A 21,717-nucleotide genomic window follows, 5' to 3' on the forward strand; every position below is an offset into this window, starting at 1 on the left:
TCATATTGCAGACATGCCTGAGGATATGTGCTTTACTTGCTGTGATCTCATATTGCAGACATGCCTGAGGATATGTGCTTTACTTGCTGTGATCTCATATTGCAGACATGCCTGAGGATATGTGCTTTACTTGCTATGATCTCATATTGCAGACATGCCTGAGGATATGTGCTTTACTTGCTGTGATCTCATATTGCAGACATGCCTGAGGATATGTGCTTTACTTGCTGTGATCTCATATTGCAGACATGCCTGAGGATATGTGCTTTACTTGCTGTGATCTCATATTGCAGACATGCATTAGGATATGTGCTTTATTTGCTGTGATCTCATATTGCAGACATGCCTGAGGATATGTGTTTACTTGCTGTGATCTCATATTGCAGACATGCCTGAGGATATGTGCTTTACTTGCTGTGATCTCATATTGCAGACATGCCTGAGGATATGTGCTTTACTTGCTGTGATCTCATATTGCAGACATGCCTGAGGATATGTACTTTACTTGCTGTGATCTCATATTGCAGACATGCCTGAGGATATGTACTTTACTTGCTGTGATCTCATATTGCAGACATGCCTAAGGATATGTGCTTTACTTGCTGTGATCTCATATTGCAGACATGCCTGAGGATATGTGCTTTACTTGCTGTGATCTGATATTGCAGACATGCCTGTGGATATGTGCTTTACTTGCTGTGATCTCATATTGCAGACATGCCTGAGGATATGTGCTTTACTTGCTGTGATCTCATATTGCAGACATGCCTCGGGATATGTGCTTTACTTGCTGTGATATCATATTGCAGACATACCTGAGGATATGTGCTTTACTTGCTGTGATCTGATATTGCAGACATGCCTGAGGATATGTGCTTTACTTGCTGTGATCTGATATTGCAGACATGCCTGAGGATATGTGCTTTACTTGCTGTGATATCATATTGCAGACATACCTGAGGATATGTGCTTTACTTGCTGTGATTTGATATTGCAGACATGTCTGAGGAAATGTGCTTTACTTGCTGTGATCTGATATTGCAGACATGCCTGAGGATATGTGCTTTACTTGCTGTGATCTCATATTGCAAACATGCCTGAGGATATGTGCTTTACTTGCTGTGATCTCATATTGCAGACATGCCTCGGGATATATGCTTTACTTGCTGTGATCTCATATTGCAGACATGCCTGAGGATATGTGCTTTACTTGCTGTGATCTGATATTGCAGACATGTATGAGGATATGTGCTTTACCTGCTGTGATCTCATATTGCAGACATGCCTGAGGATATGTGCTTTACTTGCTGTGATCTCATATTGCAGACATGCCTGAGGATATGTGCTTTATTTGCTGTGATCTCATATTGCAGACATGCCTGAGGATATGTGCTTTACTTGCTGTGATCTCATATTGCAGACATGCCTGAGGATATGTGCTTTACTTGCTGTGATCTCATATTGCAGACATGCCAGAGGATATGTACTTTACTTGCTGTGATCTCATATTGCAGACATGCCTGAGGATATGTACTTTACTTGCTGTGATCTCATATTGCAGACATGCCAGAGGATATGTACTTTACTTGCTGTGATCTGATATTGCAGACATGCCTGAGGATATGTGCTTTACTTGCTGTGATCTCATATTGCAGACATGCCTGAGGATATGTGCTTTACTTGCTGTGATCTTATATTGCAGACATACCTGAGGATATGTGCTTTACTTGCTGTGATCTCATATTGCAGACATGCCTGAGGATATGTGCTTTACTTGCTGTGATCTCATATTGCAGACATGCCTGAGGATATGTGCTTTACTTGCTGTGATCTCATATTGCAGACATGCCTGAGGATATGTGCTTTACTTGCTGTGATCTCATATTGCAGACATGCCTGAGGATATGTGCTTTACTTGCTGTGATCTCATATTGCAGACATGCCTGAGGATATGTGCTTTACTTGCTGTGATCTCATATTGCAGACATGCCTGAGGATATGTGCTTTACTTGCTGTGATCTCATATTGCAGACATGCCTGAGGATATGTGCTTTACTTGCTGTGATCTCATATTGCAGACATGCCTCAGGATATGTGCTTTACTTGCTGTGATCTGATATTGCAGACATGCCTGAGGATATGTGCTTTACTTGCTGTGATCTCATATTGCAGACATGCCTGAGGATATGTGCTTTACTTGCTGTGATCTGATATTGCAGACATGCCTGAGGATATGTGCTTTACTTGCTGTGATCTGATATTGCAGACATGCCTGAGGATATGTGCTTTACTTGCTGTGATCTCATATTGCAGACATGCATGAGGATATGTGCTTTACTTGCTGTGATCTCATATTGCAGACATGCCTCGGGATATGTGCTTTACTTGCTGTGATCACATATTGCAGACATGCCTCGGGATATGTGGTTTACTTGCTGTGATCTTATATTGCAGACATGCCTGAGGATATGTGCTTTACCTGCTGTGATCTCATATTGCAGACATGCCTGAGGATATGTGCTTTACTTGCTGTGATCTCATATTGCAGACATGCCTGAGTATATGTGCTTTACTTGCTGTGATCTCATATTGCAGACATGCCTGAGGATATGTGCTTTACTTGCTGTGATCTCATATTGCAGACATGCCAGAGGATATGTACTTTACTTGCTGTGATCTCATATTGCAGACATGCCTGAGGATATGTACTTTACTTGCTGTGATCTCATATTGCAGACATGCCAGAGGATATGTACTTTACTTGCTGTGATCTAATATTGCAGACATGCCTGAGGATATGTGCTTTACTTCCTGTGATCTCATATTGCAGACATGCCTGAGGATATGTGCTTTACTTGCTGTGATCTCATATTGCAGACATGCCTGAGGATATGTGCTTTACTTGCTGTGATCTCATATTGCAGACATACATGAGGATATGTGCTTTACTTGCTGTGATCTCATATTGCAGACATGCCTGAGGATATGTGCTTTACTTGCTGTGATCTCATATTGCAGACATGCCTGAGGATATGTGCTTTATTTGCTGTGATCTCATATTGCAGACATGCCTGAGGATATGTGCTTTACTTGCTGTGATCTCATATTGCAGACATGCCTGAGGATATGTGCTTTACTTGCTGTGATCTAATATTGCAGACATGCCAGAGGATATTTACTTTACTTGCTGTGATCTCATATTGCAGACATGCCAGAGGATATGTACTTTACTTGTTGTGATCTGATATTGCAGACATGCCTGAGGATATGTGCTTTACTTGCTGTGATCTTATATTGCAGACATACCTGAGGATATGTGCTTTACTTGCTGTGATCTCATATTGCAGACATGCCTGAGGATATGTGCTTTACTTGCTGTGATCTCATATTGCAGACATGCCTGAGGATATGTGCTTTACTTGCTGTGATCTCATATTAAAGACATGCCTGAGGATATGTGCTTTACTTGCTGTGATCTCATATTGCAGACATGCCTGAGGATATGTGCTTTACTTGCTGTGATCTCATATTGCAGACATGCCTGAGGATATGTGCTTTACTTGCTGTGATCTCATATTGCAGACATGCCTGAGGATATGTGCTTTACTTGCTGTGATCTCATATTGCAGACATGCCTGAGGATATGTGCTTTACTTGCTGTGATCTCATATTGCAGACATGCCTCGGGATATGTGCTTTACCTTGCTGTGATCTCATATTGCAGACATGCCTGAGGGATATGTGCTTTACTTGCTGTGATCTCATATTGCAGACATGCCTGAGGATAGGTGCTTTACTTGCTGTGATCTGATATTGCAGACATGCCTGAGGATATGTGCTTTACTTGCTGTGATCTGATATTGCAGACATGCCTGAGGATATGTGCTTTACTTGCTGTGATCTCATATTGCAGACATGCATGAGGATATGTGCTTACTTGCTGTGATCTCATATTGCAGGACAGGCCTCGGGATATGTGCTTTACTTGCTGTGATCTCATATTGCAGACATGCCTCGGGATATGTGGTTTACTTGCTGTGATCTCATATTGCAGACATGCCTGAGGATATGTGCTTTACCTGCTGTGATCTCATATTGCAGACATGCCTGAGGATATGTGCTTTACCTTTGCTGTGATCTCATATTGCAGACATGCCTGAGTATATGTGCTTTACTTGCTGTGATCTCATATTGCAGACATGCCTGAGGATATGTGCTTTACTTGCTGTGATCTCATATTGCAGACATGCCAGAGGATATGTACTTTACTTGCTGTGATCTCATATTGCAGACATGCCTGAGGATATGTACTTTACTTGCTGTGATCTCATATTGCAGACATGCCAGAGGATATGTACTTTACTTGCTGTGATCTCATATTGCAGACATGCCTGAGGATATGTGCTTTACTTGCTGTGATCTCATATTGCAGACATGCCTGAGGATATGTGCTTTACTTGCTGTGATCTGATATTGCAGACATGCCTGAGGATATGTGCTTTACTTGCTGTGATCTCATATTGCAGACATGCCTGAGGATATGTGCTTTACTTGCTGTGATCTCATATTGCAGACATGCCTGAGGATATGTGCTTTACTTGCTGTGATCTCATATTGCAGACATACATGAGGATATGTGCTTTACTTGCTGTGATCTCATATTGCAGACATGCCTGAGGATATGTGCTTTACTTGCTGTGATCTCATATTGCAGACATGCCTGAGGATATGTGCTTTACTTTGCTGTGATCTCATATTGCAGACATGCCTGAGGATATGTGCTTTACTTGCTGTGATCTCATATTGCAGACATGCCTGAGGATATGTGCTTTACTTGCTGTGATCTAATATTGCAGACATGCCAGAGGATATGTGCTTTACTTGCTGTGATCTCATATTGCAGACATGCCTGAGGATATGTACTTTACTTGCTGTGATCTGATATTGCAGACATGCCTGAGGATATGTGCTTTACTTGCTGTGATCTTATATTGCAGACATACCTGAGGATATGTGCTTTACTTGCTGTGATCTCATATTGCAGACATGCCTGAGGATATGTGCTTTACTTGCTGTGATCTCATATTGCAGACATGCCTGAGGATATGTGCTTTACTTGCTGTGATCTCATATTAAAGACATGCCTGAGGATATGTGCTTTACTTGCTGTGATCTCATATTGCAGACATGCCTGAGGATATGTGCTTTACTTGCTGTGATCTCATATTTGCAGACATGCCTGAGGATATGTGCTTTACTTGCTGTGATCTCATATTGCAGACATGCCTGAGGATATGTGCTTTACTTGCTGTGATCTCATATTGCAGACATGCCTGAGGATATGTGCTTTACTTGCTGTGATCTCATATTGCAGACATGCCTCGGGATATGTGCTTTACTTGCTGTGATCTCATATTGCAGACATGCCTGAGGATATGTGCTTTACTTGCTGTGATCTCATATTGCAGACATGCCTGAGGATAGGTGCTTTACTTGCTGTGATCTGATATTGCAGACATGCCTGAGGATATGTGCTTTACTTGCTGTGATCTGATATTGCAGACATGCCTGAGGATATGTGCTTTACTTGCTGTGATCTCATATTGCAGACATGCATGAGGATATGTGCTTTACTTGCTGTGATCTCATATTGCAGACATGCCTCGGGATATGTGCTTTACTTGCTGTGATCTCATATTGCAGACATGCCTCGGGATATGTGGTTTACTTGCTGTGATCTCATATTGCAGACATGCCTGAGGATATGTGCTTTACCTGCTGTGATCTCATATTGCAGACATGCCTGAGGATATGTGCTTTACTTGCTGTGATCTCATATTGCAGACATGCCTGAGTATATGTGCTTTACTTGCTGTGATCTCATATTGCAGACATGCCTGAGGATATGTGCTTTACTTGCTGTGATCTCATATTGCAGACATGCCAGAGGATATGTACTTTACTTGCTGTGATCTCATATTGCAGACATGCCTGAGGATATGTACTTTACTTGCTGTGATCTCATATTGCAGACATGCCAGAGGATATGTACTTTACTTGCTGTGATCTGATATTGCAGACATGCCTGAGGATATGTGCTTTACTTCCTGTGATCTAATATTGCAGACATGCCTGAGGATATGTGCTTTACTTGCTGTTATCTCATATTGCAGACATACATGAGGATATGTGCTTTACTTGCTGTGATCTCATATTGCAGACATGCCTGAGGATATGTGCTTTACTTGCTGTGATCTCATATTGCAGACATGCCTGAGGATATGTGCTTTACTTGCTGTGATCTCATATTGCAGACATGCCTGAGGATATGTGCTTTACTGGCTGTGATCTCATATTGCAGACATGCTGAGGATATGTGCTTTACTTGCTATGATCTCATATTGCAGACATGCCTGAGGATATGTGCTTTACTTGCTGTGATCTCATATTGCAGACATGCCTGAGGATATGTGCTTTACTTGCTATGATCTCATATTGCAGACATGCCTGAGGATATGTGCTTTACTTGCTGTGATCTCATATTGCAGACATGCCTGAGGATATGTGCATTACTTGCTGTGATCTGATATTGCAGACATACCTGAAGATATGTACTTTACTTGCTGTGATATTATATTGCAGACATGCCTGAGGATATGTGCTTTACTTGCTGTGATCTCATATTGCAGACATGCCTGAGGATATGTGCTTTACTTGCTGTGATCTCATATTGCAGACATGCCTGAGGATATGTGCTTTCCTTGCTGTGATCTCATATTGCAGACATGCCTGAGGATATGTGCTTTACTTGCTGTGATCTCATATTGCAGACATGCCTGAGGATATGTGCTTTACTTGCTGTGATCTCATATTGCAGACATGCCTGAAGATGTGCACGTTACTTGCTGTGATCTCATATTGCAGACATGCCTGAGGATATGTGCTTTACTTGCTGTGATCTGATATTGCAGACATGCCTGAGGATATGTGCTTTACTTGCTGTGATCTGATATTGCAGACATGCCTGAGAATATGTGCTTTACTTGCTGTGATCTGATATTGCAGACATGCCTGAGGATATGTGCGTTATTTGCTGTGATCTTGTATTGCAGACATGCCTGAGGATATGTGCTTTACTTGCTGTGATCTCATATTGCAGACATGCCTGAGGATATGTGTTTTACTTGTTGTGATCTGATATTGCAGACATGCCTGAGGATATGTGCTTTACTTGCTGTGATCTCATATTGCAGACATGCCTGAGGATATGTGCTTTACTTGCTGTGATCTCATATTGCAGACATGCCTGAGGATATGTGCTTTACTTGCTGTGATCTCATATTGCAGACATGCATGAGGATATGTGCTTTACTTGCTGTGATCTCATATTGCAGACATGCCTCGGGATATGTGCTTTACTTGCTGTGATCTCATATTGCAGACATGCCTCGGGATATGTGGTTTACTTGCTGTGATCTCATATTGCAGACATGCCTGAGGATATGTGCTTTACCTGCTGTGATCTCATATTGCAGACATGCCTGAGGATATGTGCTTTACTTGCTGTGATCTCATATTGCAGACATGCCTGAGTATATGTGCTTTACTTGCTGTGATCTCATATTGCAGACATGCCTGAGGATATGTGCTTTACTTGCTGTGATCTCATATTGCAGACATGCCAGAGGATATGTACTTTACTTGCTGTGATCTCATATTGCAGACATGCCTGAGGATATGTACTTTACTTGCTGTGATCTCATATTGCAGACATGCCAGAGGATATGTACTTTACTTGCTGTGATCTGATATTGCAGACATGCCTGAGGATATGTGCTTTACTTCCTTTGATCTAATATTGCAGACATGCCTGAGGATATGTGCTTTACTTGCTGTTATCTCATATTGCAGACATACATGAGGATATGTGCTTTACTTGCTGTGATCTCATATTGCAGACATGCCTGAGGATATGTGCTTTACTTGCTGTGATCTCATATTGCAGACATGCCTGAGGATATGTGCTTTACTTGCTGTGATCTCATATTGCAGACATGCCTGAGGATATGTGCTTTACTTGCTATGATCTCATATTGCAGACATGCCTGACGATATGTGCTTTACTTGCTGTGATCTCATATTGCAGACATGCCTGAGGATATGTGCATTACTTGCTGTGATCTGATATTGCAGACATACCTGAAGATATGTACTTTACTTGCTGTGATATTATATTGCAGACATGCCTGAGGATATGTGCTTTACTTGCTGTGATCTCATATTGCAGACATGCCTGAGGATATGTGCTTTACTTGCTGTGATCTCATATTGCAGACATGCCTGAGGATATGTGCTTTCCTTGCTGTGATCTCATATTGCAGACATGCCTGAGGATATGTGCTTTACTTGCTGTGATCTCATATTGCAGACATGCCTGAGGATATGTGCTTTCCTTGCTGTGATCTCATATTGCAGACATGACTGAGGATATGTGCTTTACTTGCTGTGATCTGATATTGCAGACATGCCTGAGGATATGTGCTTTACTTGCTGTGATCTGATATTGCAGACATGCCTGAGAATATGTGCTTTACTTGCTGTGATCTGATATTGCAGACATGCCTGAGGATATGTGCGTTATTTGCTGTGATCTTGTATTGCAGACATGCCTGAGGATATGTGCTTTACTTGCTGTGATCTCATATTGCAGACATGCCTGAGGATATGTGTTTTACTTGTTGTGATCTGATATTGCAGACATGCCTGAGGATATGTGCTTTACTTGCTGTGATCTCATATTGCAGACATGCCTGAGGATATGTGCTTTACTTGCTGTGATCTCATATTGCAGACATGCCTGAGGATATGTGCTTTACTTGCTGTGATCTCATATTGCAGACATGCCTGAGGATATGTGCTTTACTTGCTGTGATCTCATATAGCAGACATGCCTGAGGATATGTGCTTTACTTGCTGTGATCTCATATAGCAGACATGCCTGAGGATATGTGCTTTACTTGCTGTGATCTGATATTGCAGACATGCCTGAGGATATGTGCTTTACTTGCTGTGATTTGATATTGCAGACATGCCTGAGGATATGTGCTTTACTTGCTGTGATCTGATATTGCAGACATGCCTGAGGATATGTGCTTTACTTGCTGTGATCTGATATTGCAGACATGCCTGAGGATATGTGCTTTACTTGCTGTGATCTCATATTGCAGACATGCCTGAGGATATGTGCTTTACTTGCTGTGATCTCATATTGCAGATATGCCGCCTGAGGACATGTGTTTTACTTGCTGTGATCTCATATTGCAGACATGCCTGAGGATATGTGCTTTGCTTGCTGTGATCTCATATTGCAGACATTCCTGAGGATATGTGCTTTACTTGCTGTGATCTCATATTGCAGACATGCCTGAGGATATGTGCTTTACTTGCTGTGATCTCATATTGCAGACATGCCTGAGGATATGTGCTTTACTTGCTATGATCTCATATTGCAGACATGCCTGAGGATATGTGCTTTACTTGCTGTGATCTCATATTGCAGACATGCCTGAGGATATGTGCTTTACTTGCTGTGATCTCATATTGCAGACATGCCTGAGGATATGTGCTTTACTTGCTGTGATCTCATATTGCAGACATACCTGAGGATATGGGCTTTACTTGCTGTGATCTCATATTGCAGACATGCCTGAGGATATGTGCTTTACTTGCTGTGATCTCATATTGCAGACATACCTGAGGATATGGGCTTTACTTGCTGTGATCTCATATTGCAGACATGCCTGAGGATATGTGCTTTACTTGCTGTGATCTCATATTGCAGACATGCCTGAGGATATGTGCTTTACTTGCTGTGATCTCATATTGCAGACATGCCTGAGGATATGTGCTTTACTTGCTGTGATCTCATATAGCAGACATGCCTGAGGATATGTGCTTTACTTGCTGTGATCTCATATTGCAGACATGCCTGAGGATATGTGCTTTACTTGCTGTGATCTCATATAGCAGACATGCCTGAGGATATGTGCTTTACTTGCTGTGATCTCATATAGCAGACATGCCTGAGGATATGTGCTTTGGCCAGAAATATTTATTTATGTTCTTTTTTATGCTAAGCAAATTGCAGAAAGTAACATTTTATGACAACTATCTCCATACTTAATCTATTTACATGGAATAGATCAACAACTAACAACTACACTGCAAAATATCTTTCTCTTCCAGTGAAACTGTCAACAGAGGGTATAACGCATGTTCCACATCTTCTTTAGCAAACTAATGTCTTCACCTCTAAAGAAGAAATTACAACACTGATAATAAAGGCATTAAAGAGGACACTTTATTTGAGAATATTTTTTCGTTTGGTGTGAATTTACTGTTAAACATTATACACAATTGTGGTTCCTTCTTTAGACAATAAAGACTTTAAAGTACTTAGGTGCATATGGAACCTATTGAAGTTTTATACACCCTGTAGAGATCTGCACTACCATTTGAAAGAAAAAGTTGTTGAATCGGTGGAAGTAAATTTGCACTCCCTAAACATTTATACTCTATGGGGTACATTTAACAAGCAGTGGATGCTGCAATCTACCCCTATAGTTTCCAGATCGCTAAGCTGCAATCAGCCAGATCGGGTTTATTGACACCCCTGCAGCGGAGCAGTATTGCACAAGTATTTCACGAGAAATGCTTGTGCAATGATAAATGCCGACAGTGTACAGCGATAATTCAGCCCCTATGTATTTTTTGTATTAGGTTGTATATCAATACTGCAGAATATCAGGCTACAAAATAGAAAGACAGATAAATAAATAGTAGCTCTGCTCCTGTAAAGAACAGTTCAGAGAAACAGCCATTAAAAAGGCAGGTGGAATTCATATTCCCAGTCTCCTTTACTTTTGTCCAGTTAAGAACAAATGTAAAGGAGTATGTACTCTGATCTAAGCAATCACTTTGTAGAAGGTTTTAGGGTTAACAAAATTTCACAGTACTTACTCCAGACTTTCCGGAGGAGAAATATATATATATATATATATATATATACATGATTTTATATATATATATATATATATATATATATATATATATATATATATATATATATATATATATATATATATATATATATATATATATATATATTCAGTATATACCTATATACAATCATGTGTGTATATATATATATATATATATATATATATATATATATATATATATATATATATATATATATATATATATATATATATACACAGTAAAGGAAGGCACTCACTGGTCTTTTTCTTCAAAATAACTTTAATAATTGTGACGTTTCGGGGACACACTCCCTTTCCTCCTTTGAAGAAAAAGACCAGTGAGTGCCTTCCTTTACTGTGCATATTCATCTGCTGGCACCCTGGCATCAAGTTTGGAAAGTGAGAGTGCTCTCTATCTACATATATATATATATATATATATATATATATATATATATATATATATATATATATATATATATATATATATATGCACATATATAATAGTGTATATTGCAGTGCTGTTTTATATTCATTGATTAAACATTTTATGCTATTACATTTTTAGCTTAAAGGAACACTGAACCCAAATTTTTTCTTTTGTGATTCATATAGAGCAAGCAATTTTAAGCAACTTTCCAATTAACTCCTATTATCATTTTTTCTTCATTCTCTTGCTTTCTTTATTTGAAAAAGAAGACATCTAAGCTAAGGAGCCAGCCAATTTGTGGTTCAGAACCATGGACAGCACTTGTTTATTGGTGCTGTCCAATCAGCAAGGACAACCCAGGTTGTTCACCAAAAATGGGCCGGCATCTAAACTTAAATTTTTGCTTTTCAAATATAGATAGCAAGAGAATAAAGAAAATTTGACAATAGGAGTAAATTAGAAAGATGCTTAAAATTGCATGCTCTATCTGAATCATGAAAGAAAAAATTTGTGTACAGTGTCCCTTTAATGTCCCTTTAATCTTAACGGCTTATCACAAAAATCTAAAATTACCTGAAACTCCATCAACTGACATTCCCCTTTTTAAGCTTTTGATGTCCCGTTTCTGTTGTATTTTTTTAAAATCTCTTTTTCGAGACTGAGCAACAATCCATGCAATGAAAAAGCTGACTGTCCGTGAAAAAAATAATAGAAAAAATTATTGGTTACATTAATAAAACAAAACACACATCTGAAGAAAAAAACAAATGTAAATGATATATTTTGTACAATTGCCATGAACAATATTTATATATTCTATGTATAATACAATGTCAGCACATAAGTACAACTAAGCATTTAAAACAACTACTAGAATATTTAGACTGTATTAAACATTAAATGAAATCATCTAATTTTTGTAAAGTAATTTTTACACAGTAAATGGTAGAGTAGTTGTTTTTTAAAGGGATCATTGCTACAAGGAAGAGAGAGGACGATATTTATGTGTTTTTAGGAGAGATCATTTTTGAAAATAAATCTATTTTTCCTTTAAAATTTTCACAATTTAACAGTTGTTTAGGTATTTTCATCCTATAGCCTGGACTGTTATCTCAAAACAGAATTGTTTATGGAAATAGTTTAGTTTACCCTGACATGTTCATATGTTTTTTTTTTACAGGCAACTAATGCAATAAAGAGAGTTTACAGACCTAAAGGAAATGAGCATATTGCTGTAATAAGTATGCTGTATCCAGGTACACTGTCTGCAAAATAGTCAGTTACAGTTAACGGGGTGCAGTTGGGAAGCTGTCCAGATGATATTTGCGTTGGTTGGGGACACGGATCACCTAGTAAAAATAGATAAATAAACAATACAAACAGAAATTGCAAAAAGCTGTAAGATAATTAAAATATTTTCTAGAAAAGTGACAAAAAACAAATATGTGAAAAATTATGTTGAAGGTCACCTAAAATGCTGAGATCAAAACTTATAGGGACTTGTGTGATTCAGTTTTTAAAATCTTTACAATTTGTTGTTTTTAAAATATTTACAATTTGCTTATCTTAGCAAATGTACTTTATGTACTTTCTTTAAACTTAGTTCCTTTCAATGATAATATGTCTAGATGGCTGCACATAGTTCTTAAGACAGCTGTGTGTAGCAATGTTATACACGCAACCAGATTCATCACCTAAAGGCACTTGATAAAGCCCTGGAATGGCCTTTTAAAACATCCTTGCAAGTATTCCAAGACTATCTGGAATCATTATATTATATTGCACATGTGCAAAACACTCTGAAATTGTCATATGAGACATTGTAGAGGTGTATTAACATACATGGTATCACTTTATTAAAGCTATGTTCATCATTAGTGTATTGGCCATCTACAGTGGACAGTTTACACAATTACATATGTATAGGTTTATGTAGGTAGGTAGTAGGGTAAGTGCACTCTCACAAACAGGTAGTCAAATGCCAGGGTGCTAAGAAGAATGTAGATAAAAATTATAGAACAAACCAATCACTGGTCTTGTAAAGTGTCCAAGCTTATTTATTCCTCAGTGACGTTTCGGGGTGTTTACCCGTTCATCAGACCAACAATAATGAATCTTACAGCAAACAATTTAAAGTGTTAGAACCCCACCCACTGACAGAAAAACCGCCAAAGGGTTACCATAGTAACATCAAAACAAAAACATTCCATTTTCTGTATTGCATTAATTAATTGATCAGTGAACCAAAGAATACAGAATACAAATTAGTGACTGTAAGGATATATAAACATAGGTGACAGAGAATTATGTCCAAGTGTTACACCATGATTACTAACATAAATTACCTGTGATAATGTACAGATATAATTAAAAATAAATGCACAAGGGGCCCAGTGGAAATAGCAGTCTTTGCTGCTGACATAATGGAAGCAAACAAGTTTGTAATATGATACATTGAGAACAAAATAGTTCAAAGGCTTGACTAGCAGAATAGAGACAGTAACTGTGTATACATAATAACGATATGTACTTACTGCGGTAAGCACAGGAAAATAACTGACCAAGTTGCAGGCACATAGTCATACCGGGAATAGAAAGGAGATCCACGCCCCATATGTCATCATGGCGTATAAAGACACGCCCCCTAAGGGGATTGCATATCAGTGAATCTGATCGCAAAAATAGTAATGTGTGACAAACGGAGGGAGATAGATTATAAGGACAAAGTGAGCATGGGGAATGTATGCGCAGAGGATATACGCGAGGGGAATGTAAATAAGACGTAAATCCACAGTATAAGTTGTGCAGCATATCGTCCAAAGGGTGAGTAATCATGTAAGTTATAGTAATTAAACAAGGGTACAGTTTCAAACGCAGCGCTATAATATACGGGGTCTGATAACCGTGCAATTTGTCAGAGTACTAAGTAGCTCATTGCTCAAAGCGGGCAAATAAGACAAAATAACGAGTAATGTCTTTTTTTTTTTTTTTTTTTATTATGCGTGGGTGTCTTAGTGCGTTGCGTGACACAGTGAAACAAACTAAGTGCATACAAGGATGATCCTGTCCACGTACAGTTCACCCTTCTCCTTATACAACAGTGTCTTAAATTCTAAATATATAAATTTTAATTCAGTGAAAATACTAAAGTGAAAAAATAAAAATAAAAAAATAAATAAATAAAAATAGAAATTGTAATGTGTGTGCTTGCCCTAGGTCTATGTCAATATGAAATACAGACTACTATTACCAGTGCCTTAACAAGAAAGTTATCACATATCCAGTTTTAGCCTCTTTATCTGATTTATGCACAAGTTGTTTAGTAAAAAAAAAAATAAAGTCTGATACTAGAGGTCAATTATGTCTCTTCTCTAATGGGTTAGCTAGCTTACTCTCCGCTATGGGGTTTATACCTTGATAAGATCCTATCCTATACAATTTGCACTAAATATCACCCTCTTTACCAGTAACAAAGTATCAAATTTCGGATACCTAATCCATTACTTAACAGAATATCAAATCATATATTGCAGGATCTAATTATGTCAAAAAACACGTGTTTGATCTCCCTACAAACATTTGTTGAGACCTCTAATCAAATAAAGTACAATTTTTATATATTTTAGATAGAACAGATCTCTTAAAAACACCTTTACTGTTAGAGGATTTATCCAAAATATTTTCCTGATTATTGTTTACAGCCCTTCTTATTAAATATAGTGTTTACTTGACTATCTTCAATATTGATTTACCTGACTAATTCTCCTTTATGGAGCTTATTAGGGAATAATATTCTATCACTTACAATCTAACTTAAGTGCTCCTGTTTTGGTTAAAAAACAATATCAAAATTCACAAGCATGCAGTGTATCACAAATACATATCAACTCTTATGTTGCCAGGAATTATGTAACAAGTATTGTTTTCTCTCAAAAGACTTTTGTTAAGAGCTAAAAGGAGATAGAATTCGTTTTATATGTATAATATGATATCAGTCTCTTAATCAAGCAGTCTTTACTATAGAGAGCATAAACTAAAAAAAAAAAAAAAAAAAAAAAAAAACCACAAAAAACAACAAAAAGAAAAAAAGAGTTTGAAGTGTCCCGGTGTTTTTCCTAATTGTTGCTTAAAGTTCTTTGCGATTTAAAGCAATATTCCTTAGGTTCCCTAACCGGTCTCTATTTGTTGTAATGTCTTTTTCTCTATCTTTATCCTTTTAACCTGACGAATGATACCAAACACATCCAACTTAAACTTTTGTAAGAAAAGAAAAGAAACAGGCCCCTGTTGTTGTTTGAGGGGTGAAATTTAAACACAGAAACTGCCTATTAGTAGCAGCATGTTACTATAGTGTGAACTTATTTTTTAGAGGCTTTTTTAAACCACAGCTTATTAGCCAGTCATTTTGTTCTGTTAATACCACTACACAGACTTTTTGACCCAGGTCAAGAGAGTATGTAAGGTTGTATGTGCCAGTAGTATAGCCTTTCCTTTTAGCTTATCAACACTCCCCGTATTTATTTTTTATGGTACTTACCCCCCGCTCTCTTCACGGCGTTAAGTGTAGTCCATGAGGAGTATAGTATGGTTGTTAAAACTTGCCGTTTACTGCTCACTGCGCTCTTTCGGTTCAGCGCGTGTTCCGATAGCTTAGAATGACGTCACTTTGATGTGCCGAATAAAAGAAAATCAATAAATAAAAATACAAATTTAGTGTTGTCCAATATATCAATATTAATAGTAACACTGAGGAGATTTCAAATGGTCTGTTAGGAATCGGATATTAGCCTGGCCCCTATATATGTATACATATTACATGGTATTTTTTCTGCATATCTTTTTTTTACATATACATTTATGCCCCATTTTCCATATAATCCCAGTATATTATCTAGTAGTCAATTTAGTGAAGTGTTTTCCCCCCTAGCTACCTAATGCTTACGCTTAGCTAATCACTGTGTCCAGTCCCACTATATATAGATTTCACTATATACTGTATACTGCAAATTGATACATGGTGACTTGCCATTTTGAATGTACTCCCATTGTGATGGTTTTACTGAGGAGATGTTCTCTTTATGTTTCTTTTTATTTGTTATTGTTGTTATTTTTATTTTCTAATTTTTATTTTACTTTTATGTTAACAGTGGTATTGATCCCCTTGCAATAATGTTATGATTTCCTAACTGACCATTTTAGCTCTCCTTAGTGTTACTATTAATATTGATATATTGGACAACACTAAATTTGTATTTTTATTTATTTATTGATTTCTTTTATTTATTGATTTTCTTTTTCGCACCCATATTGACATTACCCATTATTATGTCTATTTTGCCCGCTTTGAGCAATGAGCTACTTAGTACACTGACAAATTGCAAGGTTATCACACCCTGTATATTATAGCGCTGCAATTGAAACTTTACCCTTGTTTGATTACTATAACTTTCATGATTTCTCACCCTTTGGACGATATGCTGCGCAACTTATACTGTGGATTTACGTCTTATTTACATTCCCCTCGCATATATCCTCTGTGCATACATTCCCCATGCTCGCTTTGTCCTTATAAGCTATCTCCCTCTGTTTGTCACATATTACTATTTTTGCGATCAGATTCGCTGATATGCAATCCCCTCAGGGGGCGTGTCTTTATACGTCATGATGACGTATGGGACGTGCATCTCCTAGCTATTCCCTGTACAACTATGTGCCTGCAACTTGGCCAGTTATTTTCCTGTGCTTACCGAAGTAAGTACATATCGTTACTATGTATACACAGTTACTGTCTCTATTCTGCTAGTCAAGCCTTTGAACTATTTTGTTCTCAATGTATCATATTACAAACTCGTTTGCTTCCATTATGTCAGCAGCAAAGACTGCTATTTCCACTGGGCCCCTTGTGCATTTATTTTTAATTATATCTGTACATTATCACAGGTAATTTATGTTAGTAATCATGGTGTAACACTTGGACATAATTCTCTCTCACCTATGTGTATATATCCTTACAGTCACTAATTTGTATTCTGTATTCTTTGGTTCACTGATTAATTAATTAATGCAATTCAGACAATGGAATGTTTTTGTTTTGATGTTACTATGGTAACCCTTTGGTGGTTTTTCTGTCAGTGGGTGGGGTTCTAACACTTTAAATTGTTTGCTGTGAGATTCATTATTGTTGGTCTGATGAACGGGTAAACACCTCGAAACTTCACTGAGGAATAAATTAGTTTGGAAACTTTACAAAACCAGCGAGTGCCTTGTTCTATAATCTTTATAGATTTATATACATATGTGTATGTGTTGAGTATTTGATAGTCACCACCGCTAAATCATCTAAATTCCATTTGCATCGTGGCATAATGGGCATACTGAGCATGATTGCTAAATTTCTGTATTGTCACTTAATATTTGACAAGTATATCTTTTTTTTTAAATATTTATATTTATTGATATTTATTGATTTTAAATGCACCATTTCTGTTTTGACATTAACTTAAAACAAGATGGAATCTATTGGTTTCTATTAGAAACACTTGTGATATATTTTGTTACTGGATTTTATAAATACTCTAAAGTGTGAACCCCCTCTCTTGCATCATGGAAAATGTTCAAAGAGATTACACCTTCATGACCAGGTTTTTATAGGGGACGTGCCCTAATGCTCACCAGGTCCAAGCACAGTTACAACAGTGCATTTTACATAGCTGGCATCTATGTTATTGAACTCCTTAATGGGATAGTATCTTTGTGAACAGCAGCTCAATAATGTTCAACCAAATGCCATTCAAATGGTTAAGGAGTGGCGAGGATGCAATCTGATTGCAATAGGTTAATCTCACAGATGTTAATGAGTATCTGACAGTTTCAGGTGACCTTTCTGTTAATATACTGGTAACAGGTACTTAACATAACACATGACAATGGCTTTTTTGAGAACTTTCTGTTGAAAATTCTCTCACAGCTGATGACTTTTAATACACAATTCTAGAAAGAAAAAAAAAACAGGCATTCAGTTCACACTCGTACAAGTTAAATATGATTAAACTACAGTTGGATTAAATATCACATGCATAATTAGTTCTCTTATCACCAGTGGCTTACTTATCAGTCAAAGAAATAAGGCAACTGTTTGCAAATAAAAATAAATAAATAAACTAAGCTCCTACAATCCAGGGGCTGAAAGTATTGTTAGCATTATTTATGGAGAGTGCCGAGATTGGCTATAATATTAAGTTACGTATGAATATTTGTTGTAATGTTATGATATTAGCATGAGGAATATTGCCATGATAAGCACAACGGGAGACAGGCACCCAAAATTTAATTTAATGGGTCATGCTGTGAATCAACTTCAAATTTCAAATAATTGAATTTGTACCTAGACCCAGAAGAGGAGGAAATAGAGATCTTTTATTAAAACAAAGGGAATGTTTCTGGATACATGAACTGGGTAATTTAGAACCAGATTGGGATCTTTCTGTATTTTTTAAAAATTCTATTAGATTCTGATATTGTTTTGTGTGGGGTAATTACTCCGTATATTGAAAATCCTATGTTAAAATTCTGCATTAAATAATTCTTCATTAAAATTCTGCAAGGGGGGCGGAGCCAACTGGGAGAGAAGCTGGTTGCATATTTTCAAGCTCCCGCTCTGATTCAGCTAATTACCCTCTGCAAATTAGTGCTACCCCTTTATTAATTCCCCCTGTGCACCCTAAATATCCCTAGAGACCCGGGCACACATCAGCCGCACTAGCCGGACATTCCAAGTCACCATATGGCAGTCCGCCGCTTTACATCAGCTCATAACAGCGGCTGTGCAAACTAGTCATGAGAGCCTCTCATCCAGTAGTGCCGAGACACTTGATACAACTGGAGGCATACAGCAGATACCGAGCTCCTTCTCTTCCAGTAAGCTGGGTGCTGCGGGGAGCCAGCCAGTCACTGTGGACACGAACAGGTAATTTACCACCTTGGAGCCGTAGCTCAGTTAAGGGTGGCGCCATCTTGATATCAGCCATGCACCGCGTGGAGTCCTGTGAAGAGACATATAAAGGGTCGGATCTCTGACCACCTACCTCTCTACTAGTTGCTACCTCTGCCCTCTAACACAAGTCCGTCTGCAGGCTGACCTGCTCATCTGTGACACTCTACCTTGTGTGTGTACACGCTAAGTTACCTTTGTCTCCAATCACAATATTCAGGCCCTACAGAGGCGGACACCATTTTCCTGCTACATAAGGAACTTGGCAATACACTTTAGGGTCGGGGGCAGCACACATAAGGATCCCCCACTTAGACTCCCAGCCCTGGGCAGAGGGAAACCTTTTTTGGGACTCTGTAAAGATACCACTCTAGATTAGTTAATCAGTTAACTGCTGCAGTACTCAGAATCACATTGGTCTGAGAGAGGGGATGAGCAAATAAGAAAGTAAACAAGTATATCGCAGTGTCTGCTGCACTTACTTTCTTTATATCTTGCCAGCTGGTTTCCTTTTTTTACAATTTTTCTTTTTCCTTTCTCTCCCTTTGACTATAAATATGGAATAAATAATTTTTAGTCAATTTTTCCTGTCTCCCACACAGTGCTGTCTCCAATGTGCTGTTTTATGTGAACATTTTGTATAACCTCACAAAGCTGATCATCTATTCCGGCCTCTTACCTCACCAAGGCAGCCTAATTTGTATCTAGCACTGCAATATCGGCATTGTCATTATGTCGCAGTCAGCACGGAAAAAAGGCAATAAACAGCCCTACCCTCCAAAGAAAACAGTAATGGACCATTTTGGATCCACTTATTCAGGGTCCCACACTGAAACAGATGCTCCAGATTCACCCAGATCAGAGGCCTCTGAACTCATGTTCTCAGCCATGCAAGATATGCAACAAGCTACAAATACAGAGGTCACCCCCACATTCATAATGGAATCTCTTAAGTTACTTTTGGATAAGCATCACACTTCCTTTGCAGCAAAACTAACAGCCACCACCGCTGAACTAAAGAAAGAAATCTCATCCTCAAACGAGCGTATAGATACTCTTGAAAGGAAACATGAGGACCTATCTGCCGAACAGTCAAACATCCTTAGTCAAATGCAACATCTCTCTGATTATTTCAAAGTAGTGGAAGATAAGATAGCTGACATGGAGGACAGATCGCGATGAAATAACCTCAGAATCCAAGGTGTGCCGGAGACTGTCACCAATTCAGATCTTCAGCCATGCTTAAAAGAGTTATTTAATGTGTTAGCTCCTAAAACTACTGAGGCGGAAGATTTAATGGATAGAGCTCATAGTTCACTAAAGCCTAAGGGTTTGTCTGAGGATCAACCACGCAACATCATAGTTTGCTTGCACTATTACACTTACAAGGAAAGGATCAAACGGGCACATTTCCAAAAGCCTCCTCTCCCTGACAAATTATAAAATATACAAATATTCCCTGATTTATCTATGAGAACACTTCAAAAAAGAAAGACGTTTACTGACATCACCCCCACTCTGAGAAACAACAATATCAGATATCGCTGGGGATACCCCATCAAACTACTAATATTAAGGAACAACCAAATGTTCACTGTTTTAAATGCTTCTAAAGGATTTGAACTCCTGCAACTGTGGAACCTACTACCTTCACAAAAAGACAGACCACCACAGCAACGCAACCAATTGAGGGCTTCAGCGGAAGAATGGACATTGACTGCTGTGCCTGCTTCCACTTCAGAACGACTGCCTCAAGCCGCCTCAACGGAGCACAAGTCTACTTCAAGAGATTCTAAATCCAAACCCTCTGCATGGCCGACGCCAAGTTCGAGGGGCCTCCCTTTTCACAATCAACGAGAAACTGCTGAGTGGTCTGCTCTCCCTCATAGACGGAGATCTACCTCCCTGGACTCATAAAGTCTTTTATCTCCTTCAACAGTACTTCCTCAGGATCAGACTCTTCCCTGGACCTAGAGAGTGCCCTGAGGGTCTTATCCCAACACAGTTGATCTTTGACTGATAATTATAGGCTAACTTGTGCCTTAATGTTTTCTCATTTAATTCCAAATTTAAGCTTTTCTCATAGTTGTTAACAGACTGTTTAGTTTATAATGTTTATTATCTAGGTTGTCTTGTTTTAGGTATGTTGCCTACACAGATAAGAACGTGTTAAATATGATAACGCACGAGAAATAAGCTAGTTCTAGGAACATTGGACATTCAGGCCTGTTATTCAACCAGGAATGCTCCTTTGCCTG

General features: G+C 38.3%; 1 protein-coding gene across 1 annotated transcript in view; it reads right to left on the reverse strand.

The window, feature by feature from the left end:
• Positions 1-21,717, reverse strand: part of LOC128663307 (dual oxidase 1-like) — a 485,563-nt gene that overhangs the window by 180,893 nt on the left and 282,953 nt on the right. Inside the window, exons 15-16 of the mRNA XM_053717572.1 lie at positions 12,681-12,818; positions 12,043-12,159 (exon numbers count right to left, since the gene is read on the reverse strand). Of these exons, the coding sequence (XP_053573547.1) occupies positions 12,043-12,159; positions 12,681-12,818 (255 nt within the window). The remainder of the gene's footprint in view (positions 1-12,042; positions 12,160-12,680; positions 12,819-21,717) is intronic.

This window comes from Bombina bombina, chromosome 6 (genome assembly GCF_027579735.1).
Source record: "Bombina bombina isolate aBomBom1 chromosome 6, aBomBom1.pri, whole genome shotgun sequence".
Taxonomy (NCBI): Eukaryota; Metazoa; Chordata; class Amphibia; order Anura; family Bombinatoridae; genus Bombina; species Bombina bombina.